General features: G+C 44.9%; 1 protein-coding gene across 1 annotated transcript in view; it reads right to left on the bottom strand.

Moving 5' to 3' along the window:
* The window catches only part of LOC109885561 (polycystin-1), a 105,184-nt gene that overhangs the window by 60,109 nt on the left and 20,387 nt on the right, over positions 1–24,688 (bottom strand). The window contains 7 exon segments of the mRNA XM_031811054.1: positions 8,610–8,769; positions 8,887–9,103; positions 11,158–11,452; positions 12,467–12,607; positions 17,089–17,241; positions 22,553–22,670; positions 24,353–24,567. Of these exon segments, the coding sequence (XP_031666914.1) occupies positions 8,610–8,769; positions 8,887–9,103; positions 11,158–11,452; positions 12,467–12,607; positions 17,089–17,241; positions 22,553–22,670; positions 24,353–24,567 (1,299 nt within the window).

Genomic DNA, 24,688 nt, shown 5'->3' with positions numbered 1-24,688 from the left:
TCCTTATGGAAAATCAAGAGACACTTTTTGCTGACTATTACAAAAATGGGAACATCAGCAACCTTATCTTCCACACAAACCATCCCCTGGCATGGCACAGTGCTATATTAGCACACTACCCCTCTGTTAAGAGAGGGGGGATTAACGAGGGGTGGAAACTCAGAATACTTGACAACGAGGACTCTGAGTTAAGTAATATAAATATCTATAAGTCCGGAACAGTGATGGTACAGCGTAACCACAAACAGTTTCAGCTGGACTTTCACCTAATCAAAGAATTAGCTCAGCAGGAGAAACTCTCCCTTGATAAAGATACCCCCACCCCGAGAGGATCAGACCAGACCTCTTTATTATGTAACCCCACAGATGAGCAACCCCCAGCGGAGGGTCAACCTCCCAGCACAGATTACCACTCCCTCATTGAAATGAAGGACAAATTCACCCAGCTGGAGATAAAGCAGGTGGAGCTGGAACAGCAGGTGATTACACTTCAGTCAGCACAGACCCAGACAACAGTCCAGCACAACAACAGCCCCTTAACCAGACCCGGAGAGCTGGAGGTGGACAGAGACATATCTGCACTTTGGACAGTGGTGAGACAAATACAACAGGAGAAAGAGGAGCAGAACAGAGCACTAGAGGAGAGTATCAGACTGCTGGTGGAGGAGAGGTTGAGGGGGATGGAGGAGAGGGTGAGGGGGACGGCGTGTGACAGAGAACAACCCACTAGAGAGGTGGCCACCCCCACAGAGAAGCCAGCAGAACAGCCCACCTCAGCACCCAACAAAAGTCTCGACACCACAGCAGAACAGTCCACACCAGACCCTGACCATAGAGTCGACACCACAGCAGAACAGTCCACACCAGACCCTGACCATAGAGTAGACACCACAGCAGAACAGTCCACACCAGACCCTGACCATAGAGTCGACACCACAGCAGAACAGTCCACACCAGACCCTGACCATAGAGTCGACATCACAGCACAACAGACAAATGAAGAACCCCAAGCCCAGAGGCTCTCACCCCCTCTGAGCACCCCCCTGTCAGCCACCCTGATAGCCCTTCTGTCAACCCCCCCACACCCACTGAGGACAAACACAAGACACAGATTGTACTACTTATGGACTCAAATGGGAAATATATAGAAGAAAAAATACTTTTTCCCCCAAAAAAAGTGTGTCTAAACTCTGGTGTCCAAACACCCAGCGTGCCCTAGACCTTCTGTCTGAGGCCAAACTAGGCTCACCCAGCCACATAATAATACACACAGGCACAAACGACCTGAGAGCACAGCAGGAAAGAGTGGCCACAGCACTGAAGGGAGTGATTGAAAAGGCTTCTTCTACTTTCCCCAACGCACAAGTGGTTATCTCCACCCTGCTACCACGAAAAGACTTCCACCCCGCCACAATACAGCGGGTAAATGCAAGTATTTCCCGTGACTGTGCCTCAAAACCAAACGTTTTCCTGGCCCACCACTCCACCCTGGACTTGAACAGCCTCTATGACCAGGTCCACCTCTACAAGGCAGCAGTGCCCACCTTTGCCCGGACCCTAAAGGACATCGCTCTCAAACGTATCCTCAACACTCCACACAGGAGCAACAGATCAATAGACACCCCACCCAGACCAGCGAGACACCCTCCCAGATCTGCAGGACCCCCCCCTGGACCTACACATAGAGGACCCACGCCAAGAGGAATTACATCCAGACCACAGTACACCAAGACACATCCACACCCCCACCCCAACCAATCAACACCCCCCCACGTCAACCATGCCCACACTCCATTTAGGCCCCCTCAGATCAGACCTATGCCACTCCTGCCCACCCCATGCACCCCACCCCCGCAAAGAGGGCCTCAACATGGAAGCCACACATACGCCCAGGTAGTGAGCGGGCAAACAGTCCCAACCCCCACTCTCACACTCGCCCAAGCCAATGGCATGTACCAGATGCTCAGCAGGCTCTGCTCACACTTACTGGCCTGAGGCCAAACCACGACCAACAACATTGGACACTCTATGGAACAAAAAGCCTTCACTATATTATCCTGGAATATCCAAGGCCTGAGGTCATCTGCCTTTGGCCTAAAGAGCAGAAACCCGGACTTCACCAAAGAAATCGGTAATACAGACATTGTCATCCTGCAAGAAACCTGGTATAGAGGGCCCACTGGTTGCCCTCTAGGTTACAGAGAGCTGGTAGTCCCATCCACCAAACTACCAGGTGTGAAACAGGGAAGGGACTCAGGGGGTATGCTAATTTGGTATAGAGCAGACCTAACTCACTGCATTAAAATAATCAAAACAGGAACATTCTACATTTGGCTAGAAATTCAAAAAGAAATGATCCTAACAGAGAAAAATTTCCTCCTGTGTGCTACCTATATCCCCCCACTAGAATCCCCATATTTTAATGAAGACAGCTTCTCCATCCTGGAGGGGGAAATCAATCATTTCCAGGCCCAGGGACATGTACTAGTCTGTGGCGACCTAAATGCCAGAACCGGACAAGAACCTGACACCCTCAGCACACAGGGGGACAAACACCTGCCTGGAGGTGACAGCATTCCCTCCCACATATGCCCCCCTAGGCACAACTATGACAACATAACCAACAAAAACGGGTCACAACTCCTGCAGCTCTGTCGCACGCTGGGTATGTACATAGTCAACGGTAGGCTTCGAGGGGACTCCTATGGTAGGTACACCTATAGCTCATCTCTTGGCAGTAGTACTGTAGACTACTTTATCACGGACCTCAACCCAGAGTCTCTCAGAGCGTTCACAGTCAACCCACTGACACCCCTATCAGACCACAGCAAAATCACAGTCTACTTAAACAGAGCAATACTCAATCATGAGGCATCAAAGCCAAAGGAACTGAGTAACATTAAGAAATGCTATAGATGGAAGGAATGCAGTTTGGAGACCTACCAAAAAACAATTAGGCAACAACAAATTCAATCCCTTTTAGACAATTTCCTGGGTAAAACGTTCCACTGTAATAGTGAAGGTGTAAACTTGGCAGTAGAAAATCTTAACAGTATATTTGACCTCTCAGCTTCCCTATCAAATCTAAAAATCTCAAATAGAAAACCAAAGAAAATTAACAATAATGACAAATGGTTTGATGAAGAATGCAAAAATCTAAGAAAGAAATTGAGAAACCTGTCCAACCAAAAACATAGAGACCCGGAAAACCTGAGTCTACGCCTTCACTATGGTGAATCACTAAAACAATACAGAAATACACTACGGAAAAAGAAGGAACAGCATGTCAGAAATCAGCTCAATGCAATTGAAGAATCCATAGACTCTAACCACTTCTGGGAAAATTGGAAAACACTAAACAAACAACAACACGAAGAATTATCTATCCAAAATGGAGATGTATGGGTAAACCACTTCTCCAATCTTTTTGGCTCTATAACAAAGAATAAAGAGCAAAAACATATACATGATCAAATACAGATCTTAGAATCAACTATTAAAGACTACCAGAACCCACTGGATTCTCCAATTACATTGAAAGAGTTACAGGACAAAATAAAAACCCTCCAACCCAAAAAGGCCTGTGGTGTTGATGGTATCCTCAATGAAATGATCAAATATACAGACAACAAATTCCAATTGGCTATACTAAAACTCTTTAACATCATACTTAGCTCTGGCATCTTCCCCAATATTTGGAACCAAGGACTGATCACCCCAATCCACAAAAGTGGAGACAAATTTGACCCCAATAACTACCGTGGAATATGTGTCAACAGTAACCTTGGGAAAATCCTCTGCATTATTATTAACAGCAGACTCGTACATTTCCTCAATGAAAACAATGTACTGAGCAAATGTCAAATTGGCTTTTTACCAAATTACCGTACAACAGACCATGTATTCACCCTGCACACCCTAATTGACAACCAAACAAACCAAAACAAAGGCAAAGTCTTCTCATGCTTTGTTGATTTCAAAAAAGCCTTCGACTCAATCTGGCATGAGGGTCTGCTATACAAACTGATGGAAAGTGGTGTTGGGGGTAAAACATACGACATTATAAAATCCATGTACACAAACAACAAGTGTGCGGTTAAAATTGGCAAAAAACACACAAATTTCTTCACACAGGGTCGTGGGGTTAGACAGGGATGCAGCTTAAGCCCCACCCTCTTCAACATATATATCAACGAATTGGCGCGGGCACTAGAAAAGTCTGCAGCACCCGGCCTCCCCCTGCTAGAATCCGAAGTCAAATGTCTGCTGTTTGCTGATGATCTGGTGCTTCTGTCACCAACCAAGGAGGGCCTACAGCAGCACCTAGATCTTATGCACAGATTCTGTCAGACCTGGGCCCTGACAGTAAATCTCAGTAAGACCAAAATAATGGTGTTCCAAAAAAGGTCCAGTCACCAGGACCACAAATACAAATTCCATCTAGACACTGTTGCCCTAGAGCACACAAAAAACTATACATACCTTGGCCTAAACATCAGCACCACAGGTAACTTCCACAAAGCTGTGAACGATCTGAGAGACAAGGCAAGAAGGGCATTCTATGCCATCAAAAGAAACATAAATTTCAACATACCAATTAGGATTTGGCTAAAAATACTTGAATCAGTCATAGAGCCCATTGCCCTTTATGGTTGTAAGGTCTGGGGTCCGCTCACCAACCAAGACTTCACAAAATGGGACAAACACCAAATTGAGACTCTGCACGCAGAATTCTGCAAAAATATCCTCCGTGTACAACGTAGAACACCAAATAATGCATGCAGAGCAGAATTAGGCCGATACCCACTAATTATCAAAATCCAGAAAAGAGCTGTTAAATTCTACAACCACCTAAAAGGAAGCGATTCACAAACCTTCCATAACAAAGCCATCACCTACAGAGAGATGAACCTGGAGAAGAGTCCCCTAAGCAAGCTGGTCCTGGGGCTCTGTTCACAAACACAAACACACACTACAGAGCCCCAGGACAGCAGCACAATTAGACCCAACCAAATCATGAGAAAACAAAAAGATAACTACTTAACACATTGGAAAGAATTAACAAAAAAACAGAGCAAACTAGAATGCTATTTGGTCCTACACAGCGGCAGAATACCTGACCACTGTGACTGACCCAAAATTAAGGAAAGCCTTGACTATGTACAGACTCAGTGAGCATAGCCTTGCTATTGAGAAAGGCCGCCGTAGGCAGACATGGCTCTCAAGAGAAGACAGGCTATGTGCTCACTGCCCACAAAATGAGGTGGAAACTGAGCTGCACTTCCTAACCTCCTGTATGACCATATTAGAGAGACATATTTCCCTCAGATTACACAGATCCACAAAGAATTCGAAAACAAATCCAATTTTGAAAAACTCCCATATCTACTGGGTGAAATTCCACAGTGTGCCATCACAGCAGCAAGATTTGTGACCTGTTGCCACGAGAAAAGGGCAACCAGTGAAGAACAAACACCATTGTAAATACAACCCATATTTATGCTTATTTATTTTATCTTGTGTCCTTTAACCATTTGTACATTGTTAAAACACTGTATATATATATATATAATATGACATTTGTAATGTCTTTACTGTTTTGAAACTTCTGTATGTGTAATGTTTACTGTTAATTTTTGTTGTTTTTCACTTTATATATTCACTTTGTATGTTGTCTACCTCACTTGCTTTGGCAATGTTAACACATGTTTCCCATGCCAATAAAGCCCTTGAATTGAATTGAATTGAATTGATAAACAGACATATAGGGGAGAGAGAGATAAACAGACATATAGGGGAGAGAGAGAGAGATAAACAGACATATAGGGGAGAGAGAGAGATAAACAGACATATAGGGGAGAGAGAGAGATAAACAGACATATAGGGGAGAGAGAGATAAACAGACATATAGGGGAGAGAGAGAGATAAACAGACATATAGGGGAGAGAGAGAGATAAACAGACATATAGGGGAGAGAGAGATACAGACATATAGGGGAGAGAGAGAGATAAACAGACATATAGGGGAGAGAGAGATAAACAGACATATAGGGGAGAGAGAGATAAACAGACATATAGGGGAGAGAGAGAGAGAGATAAACAGACATATAGGGGAGAGAGAGAGAGAGAGATAAACAGACATATAGGGGAGAGAGAGAGAAAAACAGACATATAGGGAGAGAGAGATAAACAGACATATAGGGGAGAGAGAGAGATAAACAGACATATAGGAGAGAGAGAGATAAACAGACATAGGGGAGAGAGAGATAAACAGACATATAGGGGAGAGAGAGATAAACAGACATATAGGGGGAGAGAGAGAGAGATAAACAGACATATAGGGGAGAGAGAGAGAGATAAACAGACATATAGGGGAGAGAGAGAGAGAGAAACAGACATATAGGGGAGAGAGAGAGATAAACAGACATATAGGGGAGAGAGAGAGATAAACAGACATATAGGGGAGAGAGAGAGATAACAGACATATAGGGGAGAGAGAGAGAATAAACAGACATATAGGGGAGAGAGAGAGAGATAACAGACATATAGGGGAGAGAGAGAGAGATAAACAGACATATAGGGGAGAGAGAGAGAGATAAACAGACATATAGGGGAGAGAGAGAGATAAACAGACATATAGGGGGAGAGAGAGAGAGAATAAACCAAGCATATAGGGGAGAGAGAGGAGAGATAAACAGACATATAGGGGAGAGAGAGATAAACAGACATATAGGGGAGAGAGAGATAAACAGACATATAGGGGAGAGAGAGATAAACAGACATATAGGGGAGAGAGAGAGAGATAAACAGACATATAGGGGAGAGAGAGAGATAAACAGACATATAGGGGAGAGAGAGATAAACAGACATATAGGGGAGAGAGAGAGAGAGATAAACAGACATATAGGGGAGAGAGAGAGATAACCAGACATATAGGGGAGAAGAGAGAGATAAACAGACATATAGGGGAGAGAGAGATAAACAGACATATAGGGGAGAGAGAGAGATAAACAGACATATAGGGGAGAGAGAGATACAGATATATAGGGGAGAGAGAGATAAACAGACATATAGGGGAGAGAGAGAGAGATAAACAGACATATAGGGGAGAGAGAGAGATAAACAGACATATAGGGGAGAGAGAGAGATAAACAGACATATAGGGGAGAGAGAGATAAACAGACATATAGTGGAGAGAGAGAGAGATAAACAGACATATAGGGGAGAGAGAGAGATAAACAGACATATATGGGAGAGAGAGATAAACAGACATATAGTGGAGAGAGAGAGATAAACAGACATATAGGGGAGAGAGAGAGAGATAAACAGACATATAGGGGAGAGAGAGAGAGATAAACAGACATATAGGGGAGAGAGAGAGAGATAAACAGACATATAGGGGAGAGAGAGAGAGATAAACAGACATATAGGGGAGAGAGAGAGAGATAAACAGACATATAGGGGAGAGAGAGAGATAAACAGACATATAGGGGAGAGAGAGAGAGATAAACAGACATATAGGGGAGAGAGAGAGAGATAAACAGACATATAGGGGAGAGAGAGAGAGATAAACAGACATATAGGGGAGAGAGAGATAAACAGACATATAGGGGAGAGAGAGAGAGAGATAAACAGACATATAGGGGAGAGAGAGAGATAAACAGACATATAGGGGAGAGAGAGAGATAAACAGACATATAGGGGAGAGAGAGATAAACAGACATATAGGGGAGAGAGAGAGATAAACAGACATATAGGGGAGAGAGAGATACAGATATATAGGGGAGAGAGAGATAAACAGACATATAGGGGAGAGAGAGAGAGATAAACAGACATATAGGGGAGAGAGAGAGATAAACAGACATATAGGGGAGAGAGAGAGATAAACAGACATATAGGGGAGAGAGAGATAAACAGACATATAGTGGAGAGAGAGAGAGATAAACAGACATATAGGGGAGAGAGAGAGATAAACAGACATATAGGGGAGAGAGAGATAAACAGACATATAGTGGAGAGAGAGAGAGATAAACAGACATATAGGGGAGAGAGAGAGAGATAAACAGACATATAGGGGAGAGAGAGAGATAAACAGACATATAGGGGAGAGAGAGAGAGATAAACAGACATATAGGGGAGAGAGAGAGAGATACACAGACATATAGGGGAGAGAGAGAGAGATAAACAGACATATAGGGGAGAGAGAGAGATAAACAGACATATAGGGGAGAGAGAGATAAACAGGCATATAGGAGAGAGAGAGAGATAAACAGACATATAGGGGAGAGAGAGAGATAAACAGACATATAGGGGAGAGAGAGATAAACAGACATATAGGGGAGAGAGAGAGATAAACAGACATATAGGGGAGAGAGAGATAAACAGACATATAGGGGAGAGAGAGAGAGATAAACAGACATATAGGGGAGAGAGAGAGATAAACAGATAGATAGATAAATAGATAGATAGATAGATAGATAGATAGATAGATAGATAGATAGATAGATAGATAGATAGATAGATAGATAGATAGATAGATAGATAGATAGATAGATAGATAGATAGATAGATAGATAGATAGATAGATAGAGGGATAGGATTGTATCCTACCTCATTGAGAACAGTGATCAGGGCCAGGGACAGCTCTCTGACCCTCTGTGAGTCTCCCTGTTTCAGTAGCTGTCTGAGTGTGGTGGAGGTCAGCTTACTGAGCCAGTGGGGCAGGCTGCTGTAGCCTGGAGGACTGTCTGGAAGAACCACCTCCACAGACCTAGGGACACACACAATAACAAAACACACGCACAGACACACACACATGATAAGAACCCACACACATGCATAAATTCATCTTCACAGTGTGTGCCCAATGCGTCATAATGGCCCTTACTTGTTGAGAGCGGTGATTGCTGCCCCCTGGTGGTCTTCTACAGTAATGGATGCTGACACCCTGTATCGACCTGATCTGAACCCGGGGGGCAGGAAGGCAGAGTGCTCTGGACTGGTCCCTTTATACACACAGAACTCCTCACAGTGCATGTCACTGCAGCGAGTCACCAACAGGCTGTACAGGAGAGGGGTCTCTGACACGCCCAGGTCACTGTAACCTAGAGGAGGGAGAGGACTGAGTCACTGAGTCACAGTGTCTGACACACTCAAGACTTCGGGAGGAGAGACGAGAGACGAGAGAGGAGGGAGGAGAGAAAGATGTCGAGTAGAGTATAGTAGAGTAGAACAGTACAGTAGAAAAATGTATAGTAGAGTAGAGTAGAATATAACAGACTAGAGTACAGTAGAATAGAGTAGAATAGAGTAAAATATAACAGAATAGAGTAGAGTAGAATAGAGTAGAAAAGAGTAGAGTAGAGTAGAGTAGAATATTACAGAAAAGAGTACAGTAGAATAGAGTAGAATAGAGTAGAATAGAGTAGAATATAACAGAATAGAGTAAAGTAGAATAGAGTAGAGTAGAAAATACTAGAGTATAGTATAGTAGAGTATAATATAACAGAATAGAGTACAGTAGAATAGAGTAGAATAGAGTAGAATATAACATAATAGAGTAGAGGAAAATAGAGTAGAGTAGAAAAGAGTAGAGTATAGTAGAATAGGATATAGTAGAATATAACAGAATAGGATATAGTAGAATATAACAGAATAGAGTACAGTAGAATAGAGTAGAAGAGTAGAGTAGAAAAGAGTAGAGTATAGGAGAATAGAGTAGAGTATAGGATAATAGAGTAGAGTATAGTAGAATAGAGTAGAGTATAGAGAATGGTGTAGAGTATAGTAGAATAGAGTAGAGTATAGGAGAATAGAATAGAATAGAGTATAGGAGAATAGAATAGAGTATAGGATGATAGAGTAGAGTGTAGTAGAATTTAGTATAGTAGAATAGAGTATAGTAGAAAAGAGTAGAGTATAGTAGAATAGAGTAGAGTAGAAAAGAGTAGAGTATAATATAGTAAAAAGGAGTAGAGTATAGGATAATAGAGTAGAATATAGTAGAATAGAGTAGATTATAGGAGAATAGAGTAGAGTATACGATAATAGAGTAGAGTAGAATAGAGTATAGTAGAAAAGAGTAGGGTATAGTAGAATAGAGTATAGGAGAATAGAGTATAGTAGAAAAGAGTAGAGTATAGTAGAATAGAGTATAGGAGAATAGAGTAGAGTAGAATATAGTATAGTAGAATAGAGTATAGTAGAATAGAGGATATGAGAATATAGTAGAGTATAGTAGAATAGAGTAGATTATAGTAGAATAGAGTAGATTATAGTAGAATAGAGTAGAGTATAGTAGAATAGAGGATATGAGAATAGAGTAGAGTATAGTAGAATAGAGGATATGAGAATAGAGTAGATTATAGTAGAATAGAGTAGAGTATAGTAGAATAGAGTAGAGGAAAATAGAGTAGAGGAGAATATAGTATAGTATATTATAATATAGTAGAATAGAGGATATGAGAATAGAGTAGATTATAGTAGAATAGAGTAGAGTATAGTAGAATAGAGTAGATTATAGTAGAATACAGTAGAGTATAGTAGAATAGAGGATATGAGAATAGAGTAGATTATAGTAGAATAGAGTAGAGTATAGTAGAATAGAGTAGATTATAGTAGAATAGAGTAGAGTATAGTAGAATAGAGGATATGAGAATAGAGTAGAGTATAGTAGAATAGAGGATATGAGAATAGAGTAGATTATAGTAGAATAGAGTAGAGTATAGTAGAATAGAGTAGAGTATAGTAGAATAGAGGATATGAGAATAGAGTAGATTATAGTAGAATAGAGTAGATTATAGTAGAATAGAGGATATGAGAATAGAGTAGAGGAGAATAGAGTAGAGTATAGTAGAATAGAGTAGAGTATTGTAGAATAGAGTAGAGTATAGGAGAATAGAGTAGAATAGAGTATAGTATAGGAGAATAGGTTAGAGTATAGTAAAATAGAGTAGAGTATAGTGGAATAGAGTATAGTATAATAGAGTAGAGTACAGAGCATAATAGAATAGAGTAGAGTATAGTATAATATAGTAGAGTATAGTAGAGTATAGTAGAATAGAGTAGAGTAGATTATAGTAGAGTAGAATGTAGTAGAGTAGAATATAGTAGAGTAGAATAGAGTAGAATATAGTCGAGTAGAATAGAGTGTGTCTACCTGAACAGTTGAAGTACACCCTGTCCACCAGTGTTCTGATTGGTCCCCCCTCTCCTCCTCCCCCCACTCGCAGGTCACAGTCCCCGCCCGCCGGGGGCATGTTGGGCTGTAGCGTGATGGACGCCACGCCCTCGCGGTCCATGTTGCCGTCGGTTACGTGGAGGGTGAAGACGTAGGAGTGTCCGTCTTGCAGGAAGCCCTGGCGGAGAACCAGGTTCATACTGTCACGTCCGGTTGTTGTGCTGCTGGAGTCCAGGACCAGGGTCTCGTTACGAAGGGTGACTGCTGTCCAACGCTATGGGGGAGGAGAGAGAGAATTAATGTCTGCTGCAGTCCAGGACCAGGGTCTCGTTGCGAAGACGCTAGGAGAGGAGAGGAGGGAGAGGGAGAGGGAGAGGGAGAGGGAGAGGGAGAGGGAGAGGGAGAGGGAGAGGGAGAGGGAGAGGAGAGGGAGAGGGAGAGGGAGATAGATAGATAGATAGATAGATAGATAGATAGATAGATAGATAGATAGATAGATAGATAGATAGATAGATAGATAGATAGATAGATAGATAGATAGATAGATAGATAGATAGATAGATAGATAGATAGATAGATAGATAGATAGATAGATAGATAGATAGATAGATAGATAGATAGATAGATAGATAGATAGAAAGAGAGAAGTGAAAGGTATTTTACTGTTGATAGTTCCAGTCTAAACTGTTGTCAGAGAGGAGAGGTCAGGTCATACTGAACATGTTGTTTTACAGTAATTATATTACAAATCCAATCTGACACTGACCTCATCTTACTGAGACAGGGGAACACTGACCTCATCTTACTGAGACAGAGGAACACTGACCTCATCTTACTGAGACAGGGAAACACTGACCTCATCTTACTGAGACAGAGGAACACTGACCTCATCTTACTGAGACAGGGAAACACTGACCTCATCTTACTGAGACAGGGGAACACTGACCTCATCTTACTGAGATAGGGGAACACTGACCTCATCTTACTGAGACAGGGGAACACTGACCTCATCTTACTGAGATAGGGGAACACTGACCTCATCTTACTGAGACAGGGGAACACTGACCTCATCTTACTGAGACAGAGGAACACTGACCTCATCTTACTGAGACAGGGAAACACTGACCTCATCTTACTGAGACAGGGGAACACTGACCTCATCTTACTGAGACAATGGAACACTGACCTCATCTTACTGAGACAGGGGAACACTGATAGACTCAGAGTGGTTTAATTATACAAAGGCACAGGGCCAGAGGTGAGACACACACACACTTTCAAGTCTTACCCCGCGGTGGAAGTGGTGACAGTTGGTGCAGGTTCCAGCCAGGTAGACATAGGAGTTCTGACTGACCTCGAAGATGGACTGGGCCTTACAAGAGACACACTCCAGATAGACCATGGGGATACGACCACTCTGGACCAGCACCTGGGAGAGACACACTATTACACCATGGGGATACGACCACTCTGGACCAGCACCTGGGAGAGACACACTGTTACACCATGGGGATACGACCACTCTGGACCAGCACCTGGGAGAGACACACTGTTACACCATGGGGATACGACCACTCTGGACCAGCACCTGGGAGAGACACACTGTTACACCATGGGGATACGACCACTCTGGACCAGCACCTGGGAGAGACACACTGTTACACCATGGGGATACGACCACTCTGGACCAGCACCTGGGAGAGACACACTGTTACACCATGGGGATACGACCACTCTGGACCAGCACCTGGGAGAGACACACTGTTACACCATGGGGATACGACCACTCTGGACCAGCACCTGGGAGAGACACACTGTTACACCATGGGGATACGACCACTCTGGACCAGCACCTGGGAGAGACACACTGTTACACCATGGGGATACGACCACTCTGGACCAGCACCTGGGAGAGACACACTATTACACCATGGGGATACGACCACTCTGGACCAGCACCTGGGAGAGTACATTCAACTCCCAGTAAATACATTACATTATCTGTAATTCTGGGAACAAGAATGACAGAGAAAGAAAGAAGGGGAGGTAAAGGAGGAGGGGGGTTGAGAGAGAGAGGGGGGGGGGGAGAGAGAGAGAGACGGAAGGATTGAGAGAGGGGGGGGGGTAGGGAGAGAGGGAGAGAGAGGGAGGGGGGTTGAGAGAAAGAGAGGGAGAGGAGGGGGGGTGGGGTGGGAGAAAGAGAGAGGGAGGGGGGTTGAGAGAAAGAGCGAGGGGGGGAGAGAGAGGGAGGGGGGAGAGACTAGCATGCCAGTAGGTTGGTTTACAGACTAGGAAATGACAGTTAACTCTCCCAAAACATATACCAGAGCAAGTCCCCGTTCCCTGTAGCCTTTTCATTAAAATAATGATGATAATCATGATTTACTCCTCTGAGACGAAGGGTGTGTTTCATTCTACCGAGACATACACTCCCTTCCTCTCCAGGGCTCCACTCTGTCCTGCTTTACTCTCCATTTGAACATCCAAGTTAGCCTGAAATCCACAGACCTGTTTCGTGCTAACATTCCACTCCTTGTAGTCCGTGTCGTGTGCCAATGTTTGGCAGAGCGAGCTAGGCGAGCCATGGAACGTTAGCACAAAACAGACTGATACCCAGGCTAGAATCAGGTTGATTTGATCTAGACAATCTCTACTTACTACAATCGCGCCATAGGTCAATGCTATCTGGGATTGTTGGGACGTCCCTACCCTAAACCTAACCTTAACCCTTCTCTCTCTCTCAACCCCCTCCTCCTTTACCCCCCACCCCCACCCCCTTACCCTAACCAGCCCTCTCTCTCTCTCTCTATCTCTCTCAACCCCCCTCCTACTTTACCCCCCCACCCCCTTACCCTAACCAGCCCTCTCTCTCTCTCTCTCTCTCTCTCAACCCCCCTCCTACTTTACCCCCCCCCACCCCCTTACCCTAACCAGCCCTCTCTCTCTCTCTCTATCTCTCTCAACCCCCCTCCTACTTTACCCCCCCCACCCCCTTACCCTAACCAGCCCTCTCTCTCTCTCTCTCTCTCTATCTCTCTCAACCCCCCTCCTACTTTACCCCCCCCCACCCCCTTACCCTAACCAGCCCTCTCTCTCTCTCTATCTCTCTCAACCCCCCTCCTACTTTACCCCCCCCACCCCCTTACCCTAACCAGCCCTCTCTCTCTCTCTATCTCTCTCAACCCCCCTCCTACTTTACCCCCCCACCCCCTTACCCAAACCAGCCCTCTCTCTCTATCTCTCTCAACCCCCCTCCTACTTTACCCCCCCACCCCCTTACCCTAACCAGCCCTCTCTCTCTCTCTCTCTATCTCTCTCAACCCCCCTCCTACTTTACCCCCCCACCCCCTTACCCTAACCAGCCCTCTCTCTCTATCTCTCTCAACCCCCCTCCTACTTTACCCCCCCACCCCCTTACCCTAACCAGCCCTCTCTCTCTCTCTCTCTATCTCTCTCAACCCCCCTCCTCCTTTAGCCCCCCCACCCCCTTACCCTAACAAGCCCTCTCTCTCTGATTCAGAGGGGTTGGGGTTAAATGCTGAAGACACATTTCAGTTGAATACATTCAGTTGTACAACTGACTAGATATCCCACTTCCCTTTCCCTCTCTAACCGAACCTCAAGCCTCTTACCATAACCATTTACACACGTCCAACTCAGTGGGTTAGGGACCATTACACACAGCCTGGTCAGCTGTCAGGTAGCAGTTAGTAGCAGCGGGAGAGTGGAACTACAATCACATGTGTTTATGGTGTTCAGACTGAACAGGACTGAGAAACAGCCTGTAAGGAGCTCCGTAGCACACCGCCTGGCTAATGGTGATGGGTAATATGCTAATGTGGTCGCTATGGGAGTCGGAACACAACCTTTTCATCAAGTCTGTGTTGGCTGAACATCTGTCTGCTGCATAAACAATACCAGTCATCAAACACAAACAAATCTAAATATTTACATATTCTAATGAAACAAATGGACTACAAAGAACAATGTAGAGATGCAGACAACAGTTCTGAATAGAATAGTAAACATTTCATCTGTCTGTGTGTGTGTACTCACGGTCTGTCTGTGTGTGTGTACTCACGGTCTGTCTGTGTGTGTGTACTCAGGGTCTGTCTGTGTGTGTGTACTCACGGTCTGTCTGTGTGTGTGTGTGTGTGTACTCATGGTCTGTCTGTGTGTGTACTCACGGTCTGTCTGTGTGTGTGTACTCACGGTCTGTCTGTGTGTGTGTGTACTCACGGTCTGTCTGTGTGTGTGTACTCACGGTCTGTCTGTGTGTGTGTGTACTCACGGTCTGTCTGTGTGTGTGTACTCACGGTCTGTCTGTCTGTCTGTGTGTACTCACGGTCTGTCTGTGTGTGTGTACTCACGGTCTGTCTGTGTGTGTGTGTGTACTCACGGTCTGTCTGTGTGTGTGTGTGTACTCACGGTCTGTCTGTGTGTGTGTACTCACGGTCTGTCTGTGTGTGTGTACTCACGGTCTGTCTGTGTGTGTGTACTCACGGTCTGTCTGTGTGTGTGTACTCAGGGTCTGTCTGTGTGTGTGTACTCACGGTCTGTCTGTCTGTGTGTGTACTCACGGTCTGTCTGTGTGTGTGTACTCACGGTCTGTCTGTGTGTGTGTGTACTCACGGTCTGTCTGTGTGTGTGTACTCACGGTCTGTCTGTCTGTCTGTGTGTACTCAAGGTCTGTCTGTGTGTGTGTGTGTAATCACGGTCTGTCTGTGTGTGTGTGTGTACTCACGGTCTGTCTGTGTGTGTGTGTACTCACGGTCTGTCTGTGTGTGTGTACTCAGGGTCTGTCTGTGTGTGTGTACTCACGGTCTGTCTGTGTGTGTGTGTGTAATCACGGTCTGTCTGTGTGTGTGTGTGTACTCACGGTCTGTCTGTGTGTGTGTGTACTCACGGTCTGTCTGTGTGTGTGTACTCACGGTCTGTCTGTGTGTGTGTACTCACGGTCTGTCTGTCTGTCTGTGTGTACTCAAGGTCTGTCTGTGTGTGTGTGTGTAATCACGGTCTGTCTGTGTGTGTGTGTGTACTCACGGTCTGTCTGTGTGTGTGTGTACTCACGGTCTGTCTGTGTGTGTGTACTCAGGGTCTGTCTGTGTGTGTGTACTCACGGTCTGCCTGTGTGTGTGTGTGTACTCACGGTCTGTCTGTGTGTGTGTGTGTACTCACGGTCTGTCTGTGTGTGTGTGTACTCACGGTCTGTCTGTGTGTGTGTGTACTCACGGTCTGTCTGTGTGTGTGTACTCAGGGTCTGTCTGTGTGTGTGTACTCACGGTCTGTCTGTGTGTGTGTGTGTGTACTCATGGTCTGTCTGTGTGTGTACTCACGGTCTGTCTGTGTGTGTGTACTCACGGTCTGTCTGTGTGTGTGTACTCACGGTCTGTCTGTGTGTGTGTACTCACGGTCTGTCTGTGTGTGTGTACTCACGGTCTGTCTGTGTGTGTGTACTCACGGTCTGTCTGTCTGTGTGTAATCAGGGTCTGTCTGTGTGTGTGTGTACTCAGGGTCTGTCTGTGTGTGTGTGTACTCAGGGTCTGTCTGTGTGTGTGTGTACTCAGGGTCTGTCTGTTTGTGTGTGTGTACTCACGGTCTGTCTGTCTGTGTGTACTCAAGGTCTGTCTGTGTGTGTGTGTGTGTGTTTGTGTGTGTGTACTCACGGTCTGTCTGTCTGTCTGTGTGTGTGTGTGTATTTACGGTCTGTCTATGTGTGTGTGTACTCAGGGTCTGTGTGTGTGTACTCACGGTCTGTCTGTCTGTGTGTGTGTGTGTGTGTACTCACGGTCTGTCTGTGTGTGTACTCAGGGTCTGTCTGTGTGTGTGTGTACTCACGGTCTGTGTGTCTGTGCATGTGTGTGTACTCAGGGCCTGTGTGTCTGTGTGTGTGTGTGTGTGTGTACTCACGGTCTGTGTAGTAGACTCTGGGGCCATTCCCTCCTTGCGGACCGTCAGTCTGAAGGTGTACTCTACATCTGCCTGGAGCTCAGAGCCAGGGATACCCAGGACAGGACCACTGGACCCCAGACCAAAGTTCAGACTGGAACAGTACGATGGCCCCTGGGAGGAGGGAGGGAGAGACAACTATGATTATCTGATTTATAAGTGATTGTGTGTCTGACATTCATCCAACATTATTCTTGGTTCCAGGTTTCCAAGGTGAGGGAATGTTGGTTCCAGGTTTCCAAGGTGAGGGAATGTTGGTTCCAGGTTTCCAAGGTGAGGGAATGTTGGTTCCAGGTTTCCAAGGTGAGGGAATGTTGGTTCGAGGGCATGACTCTATCTCCTCTTCAGTCTCTGTTAGTGGTGCAGTTTGGACCACTTATTATCTCCATCTCTCTCCCTCCCCTTCCTCCCTCCCTCTCCCTCCCTCCCCTCCCTCTCCATCTCTCTCCCTCCCCTTCCTCACCATCTCTTCGCTTCCCTCTCCATCTCTTCCTCCCCCTGCCTCCCCTACATCTCTCTCTCCCTCCCCTCCCTCTCCATCTCTTCCTCTCCCTGCCTCCCCTACATCTCTCTCTCCCTCCCCTCCCTCTCCATCTCTTCCTCTCTCTCCCCTCCCTCACCCTCCCCTCCCTCTCCATCTCTTCCTCTCTCTCCCTCCCCTCCCTCTCCATCTCTTCCTCTCTCTCCCCTCTCTCTCCCTCCCCTCCCTCTCCATATCTTCCTCTCTCTCCCTCCCCTCCCTCTCCATCTCTTCCTCTCCCTGCCTCCCCTACATCTCTTTAGGTTTATGGGGGTTTATGGGGGAGAGAGGTGGAGGGGAGAGAGGTTTATGGGGGAGAGAGGTGGAGGGGAGAGAGGGGTTTATGGAGGAGAGAGATGGAGGGGAGAGAGAGGTTTATGGAGGAGAGAGATGGAGGGGAGAGAGAGGTTTATGGAGGAGAGAGATGGAGGAGAGAGGTGGAGGGGAGAGTGGGGTTTATGGAGGAGAGAGGTGGAGGGGAGAGAGAGATTTATGGAGGAGAGAGATGGACCGGAGAGAGAGGTTTATGGAGGAGAGAGATGGAGGGGAGAGAGAGGCTTATGGAGGAGAGAGGTGGAGGGGAGAGAGAGGTTTATGGAGGAGAGAGATGGAGGGGAGAGAGGTTTATGGGGGAGAGAGATGGAGGGGAGAGAGAGGTGTATGGAGGAGAGAGATGGAGGGGAGAGAGAGGTTTATGGAGGAGAGAGATGGAGGGGAGAGAGAGGTTTATGGAGGAGAGAGATGGAGGGGAGAGAGAGGTTTATGGAGGAGAGAGAGGTTTATGGAGGAGAGAGATGGAGGGGAGAGAGGTTTATGGGGGAGAGAGTTGGAGGGGAGAGAGAGGTTTATGGAGGAGAGAGTTGGAGGGGAGAGAGAGGTTTATGGAGGAGAGAGATGGAGGGGAGAGAGAGGTTTATGGAGGAGAGAGATGGAGGGGAGAGAGGTTTATGGAGGAGAGAGATGGAGGGGAGAGAGAGGTTTATGGAGGAGAGAGATGGAGGGGAGAGAGGGGTTTATGGAGGAGAGAGATGGAGGGGAGAGAGTAAGCAGAAACTGACTTATTATTACTATTATTGGTATTACTATTATACTATTACTATTACGGGTGGTAATAGTAGTGGTATGGATGGTAATAGTAGTGGTATGGGTGGTAATAGTAGTGGTATGGATGGTAATAGTAGTGGTATGGATGGTAATGGTAGTGGTATGGGTGGTAATAGTAGTGGTATGGGTGGTAATAGTAGTGGTATGGGTGGTAATAGTAGTGGTATGGATGGTAATAGTAGTGGTATGGGTGGTAATAGTAGTGGTATGGGTGGTAATAGTAGTGGTATGGATGGTAATAGTAGTGGTATGGGTGGTAATAGTAGTGGTATGGATGGTAATAGTAGTGGTATGGGTGGTAATAGTAGTGGTATGGATGGTAATAGTAGTGGTATGGGTGGTAATAGTAGTGGTATGGATGGTAATAGTAGTGGTATGGATGGTAATAGTAGTGGTATGGGTGGTAATAGTAGTGGTATGGATGGTAATAGTAGTGGTATGGATGGTAATAGTAGTGGTATGGGTGGTAATAGTAGTGGTATGGATGGTAATAGTAGTGGTATGGATGGTAATAGTAGTGGTATGGATGGTAATAGTAGTGGTATGGATGGTAATAGTAGTGGTATGGATGGTAATAGTAGTGGTATGGATGGTAATAGTAGTGGTATGGGTGGTAATAGTAGTGGTATGGATGGTAATAGTAGTGGTATGGGTGGTAATAGTAGTGGTATGGGTGGTAATGGTAACAGTTTAGTGATGGTAGTAGTAGTGGTATGGGTGGTAATGGTAACAGTTTAGTGATGGTAATAGTAGTGGTATGGGTGGTAATGGTAACAGTTTAGTGATGTGGTAGTAGTGGTATGGGTGGTAATAGTAGTGGTATGGGTGGTAATGGTAACAGTTTAGTGATGGTAGTAGTAGTGGTATGGGTGGTAATGGTAACAGTTTAGTGATGGTAGTAGTAGTGGTATGGGTGGTAATAGTAACAGTTTAGTGATGGTAGTAGTAGTGGTATGGATGGTAATAGTAGTGGTATGGGTGGTAATGGTAACAGTTTAGTGATGGTAGTAGTAGTGGTATGGATGGTAGTAGTAGTGGTATGGGTGGTAATAGTAGTGGTATGGGTGGTAATGGTAACAGTTTAGTGATGGTAGTAGTAGTGGTATGGGTGGTAATGGTAACAGTTTAGTGATGGTAGTAGTAGTGGTATGGATGGTAATAGTAGTGGTATGGGTAGTAATGGTAACAGTTTAGTGATGGTAGTAGTAGTGGTATGGATGGTAATAGTAGTGGTATGGATGGTAATAGTAGTGGTATGGGTGGTAATGGTAACAGTTTAGTGATGGTAGTAGTAGTGGTATGGATGGTAATAGTAGTGGTATGGATGGTAATAGTAGTGGTATGGGTGGTAATAGTAGTGGTATGGGTGGTAATAGTAGTGGTATGGATGGTAATAGTAGTGGTATGGGTGGTAATAGTAGTGGTATGGATGGTAATAGTAGTGGTATGGATGGTAATAGTAGTGGTATGGATGGTAATAGTAGTGGTATGGATGGTAATAGTAGTGGTATGGATGGTAATAGTAGTGGTATGGGTGGTAATAGTAGTGGTATGGATGGTAATAGTAGTGGTATGGGTGGTAATAGTAGTGGTATGGATGGTAATAGTAGTGGTATGGATGGTAATAGTAGTGGTATGGGTGGTAATAGTAGTGGTATGGATGGTAATAGTAGTGGTATGGGTGGTAATAGTAGTGGTATGGATGGTAATAGTAGTGGTATGGATGGTAATAGTAGTGGTATGGATGGTAATAGTAGTGGTATGGATGGTAATAGTAGTGGTATGGATGGTAATAGTAGTGGTATGGATGGTAATAGTAGTGGTATGGATGGTAATAGTAGTGGTATGGGTGGTAATAGTAGTGGTATGGATGGTAATGGTAACAGTTTAGTGATGGTAGTAGTAGTACTGATATAAAGGAGAAGATGACCGTTAATTAGTTATAAGTTAGTTATAGTTTCATTTCATTTCTACTATTGACTGTTACCATTTTATTGTTATTATTTTTGTATTTAATGTTAAATTATTATTTACTACCATTTTATATTATTATTTACTACCATGTTATATTATTATTTACTACCATGTTATATTATTATTTACTACCATTTATAATAAAGCAGCTAGAATTAGAATTAGAATTTGACAGAGAGAGAAGAGAGAGAATTATGTCCTATAGGGACAGATGATTCGGAAAAACATCAGGATATCTGGATGAGTAACTCCTATAATTCCCGGTTGCCCACTGCGTTTCCTCCTGGCCACTGTGCTCTGGCTTTGCTTCCTTCCTGGGGTCTGGGCCGGTAACTATAACAACTGCTGATGTCATAAAACACGTTTGATTGATTGACTGACACAGTTGAAGTCGGAAGTTTACATACACCTTAGCCAAATACATTTAAACTCAGTTTTTCACAATTCCTGACATTTAATCCTAGTAAAAATTCCCTGTTTTAGGTCAGTTAGAATCACCACTTTATTTTAAGAATGTGAAATGTCAGAATAATAGTAGAGAGAATTATTTATTTCAGCTTTCACATTCCCAGCGGTTCAGAAGTTTACATATACTCAATTAGTATTTGGTAGCATTGTCTTTAAATTGTTTAACTTGGGTCAAACATTTCAGGTAGCCTTCCACAAGCTTCCCACAATAAGTTGGGTGAATTTTGGCCCATTCCTCCTGACAGAGCTGGTGTAACTGAGTCCTCCTTGCTCGCACACACTTTTTCAGTTCTGCCCCCAAAATATCTATAGGGTTGAGGTCAGGGCTTTGTGATGGCCACTCCAATACCTTGACTTTGTTGTCCTTAAGCCATTTTGCCACAACTTTGGAAGTATGCTTGGGGTCATTGTCCATTTGGAAGACCCATTTGTGACCAAGCTTTAACTTTCTGACTGATATCTTTAGATGTTGCTTCAATATATCCACCTAATTGTCTATCCTCATGATGCCATCTATTTTGTGAAGTGCACCAGTCCCTCCTGCAGTAAAGCACCCCACAACATGATGCTGCCACCCCCGTGCTTCACAGTTCTGATGGGGTTCTTCAGCTTGCAAGCCTCCCCCTTTCTCCTCAAAACATAACGATGGTCATTATGGCCAAACAGTTCTTTTTTTGTTTCATCAGACCAGAGGTAATTTCTCCAAAAAGTACGATCTTTGTCCCCATGTGCAGTTGCAAACCGTAGTCTGGCTTTTCCATGGCAGTTTTGGAACAGTGGCTTCTTCCTTGCTGAGCGTCCTTTCAGGTTATGTCGATATAGGACACGTTTTCCTGTGGATATAGATACTATTGTACCTGTTTCCTCCAGCATCTTCACAAGGTCCTTTGCTGTTCTGGGATTGATTTGAACGTTTCGCACCAAAGTACGTTCATCTCTAGGAGACAGAACGCGTCTCCTTCCTGAGCGGTATGACGGCTGCCTGGTCCCATGGTGTTTATACCTGCGTACTATTGTTTGTACAGATGAACGTGGTACCTTCAGGAGTTTGGAAATTGCTCCCAAGGATGAACCAGACTTGTGGAGGTCTACAATTTTTTTCTGAGGTCTTGGCTGATTTCTTTTGATTTTCCCCTGATGTCCCATGGTTGTGATACAGTGAATTATAAGGGAAATAATCTGTCTGTAAACATTTGTTGGAATAATGACTTGTGTCAAGCACAAAGTAGATGTCCTAACCAACTTGCCAAAACTATAGTTTGTTAACAAGAAATTTGTGGAGTGCTTGAAAAACTAGTTTTAATGACTCCAACCTAAGTGTATGTAAACTTCCGACTTCAAGTGTAAGTGTGTTCTTACCTTGGAGGTGGTGACACAGTCCCAGTGGTAGTGGAGTAGTGACTGGTTGTCCAGGCTCATGTTGGGGTCATAGCTCTGCTCAGCACTCAGCTGCAGGTCCTGGGTCTTGGACCACACCCTGGAAGTACCACATCAGACATAACGGTATATCAAGTGCAGTAAAAAGGGATAATTTCATGATCTGAAAACAAAACAAGGGATGGTGTGTTGTTTTACCCTTAAAAGGAGTAGTTCTACAACTTGCTGTTAGATGGTTCCTCACCCTGAAAGTAGTCTACAATGGGCTATGGATTATAGTTTCTCCTGGCCCATGAAAGTAGTCTACAATGGGCTATGGATTACAGTTTCTCCTGGCGCATGAACGTAGTCTACAATGGGCTATGGATCACAGTTTCTCCTGGCCCATGAAAGTAGTCTACAATGGGCTATGGATTACAGTTTCTCCTCACCCTGAACGTAGTCTACAATGGGCTATGGATTATAGTTTCTCCTCACCCTGAACGTAGTCTACAATGGGCTATGGATTATAGTTTCTCCTCACCCTGAACGTAGTCTACAATGGGCTATGGATTATAGTTTCTCCTCACCCTGAACGTAGTCTACAATGGGCTATGGGATTACAGTTTCTCCTCACTGTGAAAGTAGTCTACAATGGGCTATGGGATTACAGTTTCTCCTCACTGTGAAAGTAGTCTACAATGGGCTATGGATCACAGTTTCTCCTCACCCTGAAAGTAGTCTACAATGGGCTATGGATCACAGTTTCTCCTGGCCCATGAAAGTAGTCTACAATGGGCTACGGATCACAGTTTCTCCTGGCCCATGAAAGTAGTCTACAATGGGCTATGGATTACAGTTTCTCCTGGCCCATGAAAGTAGTCTACAATGGGCTACGGATCACAGTTTCTCCTGGCCCATGAAAGTAGTCTACAATGGGCTACGGATCACAGTTTCTCCTGGCCCATGAAAGTAGTCTACAATGGGCTACGGATTACAGTTTCTCCTGGCCCATGAAAGTAGTCTACAATGGGCTACGGATCACAGTTTCTCCTGGCCCATGAAAGTAGTCTACAATGGGCTACGGATCACAGTTTCTCCTGGCCCATGAAAGTAGTCTACAATGGGCTACGGATCACAGTTTCTCCTGGCCCATGAAAGTAGTCTACAATGGGCTACGGATCACAGTTTCTCCTCACTGTGAAAGTAGTCTACAATGGGCTACGGATCACAGTTTCTCCTCACTGTGAAAGTAGTCTACAATGGGCTACGGATCACAGTTTCTCCTCACTGTGAAAGTAGTCTACAATGGGCTACGGATCACAGTTTCTCCTGGCCCATGAAAGTAGTCTACAATGGGCTACGGATCACAGTTTCTCCTGGCCCATGAAAGTAGTCTACAATGGGCTACGGATCACAGTTTCTCCTCACTGTGAAAGTAGTCTACAATGGGCTACGGATCACAGTTTCTCCTGGCCCATGAAAGTAGTCTACAATGGGCTACGGATCACAGTTTCTCCTGGCCCATGAAAGTAGTCTACAATGGGCTACGGATCACAGTTTCTCCTGGCCCATGAAAGTAGTCTACAATGGGCTACGGATCACAGTTTCTCCTCACTGTGAAAGTAGTCTACAATGGGCTACGGATCACAGTTTCTCCTGGCCCATAACCTACTTTCAGGTTGAGGAACCATCTAACAGAGTTTACAAATACTGAACTCCTCCTTTAAGTGTTTTAGATCTTATTTTTAGCTTGGCCTGCAATCAGTGACTTTATTGAACAACGGTATCTGCCCCTCTTACCTGTAGGTCCCTCCCTCTATGATAGGAACCAGGCGGGCGGCCATGACGGTTAGCTGTAGACAGGCAGCCTTCCTCAGGGGAACCCCCTGGTAGGACAGGGAGAACACCAGCGAGTAGTTCCCCGAACGCAGAGCCATCTTGGGCAGCGAGAGCTGCAGCCGTCGCACGTCTACTTCCCCCGGGAGAGGGATCTTAGAGGCCAGAGGTGCTGCCACCTGGAGGCCGGAGGGTGAATAGAGTCACAACGCATTCATCACCACAGTTTTTTGCTCTGTACTGAAAGTGCTCCATCTTGAAAACCTGACTGCTGAGGTGAACAAGTGACCATTCACAAAG

Source organism: Oncorhynchus kisutch, unplaced genomic scaffold (assembly GCF_002021735.2).
Source record: "Oncorhynchus kisutch isolate 150728-3 unplaced genomic scaffold, Okis_V2 Okis01b-Okis20b_hom, whole genome shotgun sequence".
Taxonomy (NCBI): Eukaryota; Metazoa; Chordata; class Actinopteri; order Salmoniformes; family Salmonidae; genus Oncorhynchus; species Oncorhynchus kisutch.
The sequence above is the reverse complement of the archived record's forward strand: the minus strand, read 5'-3'. Positions and strand labels throughout refer to the sequence as shown.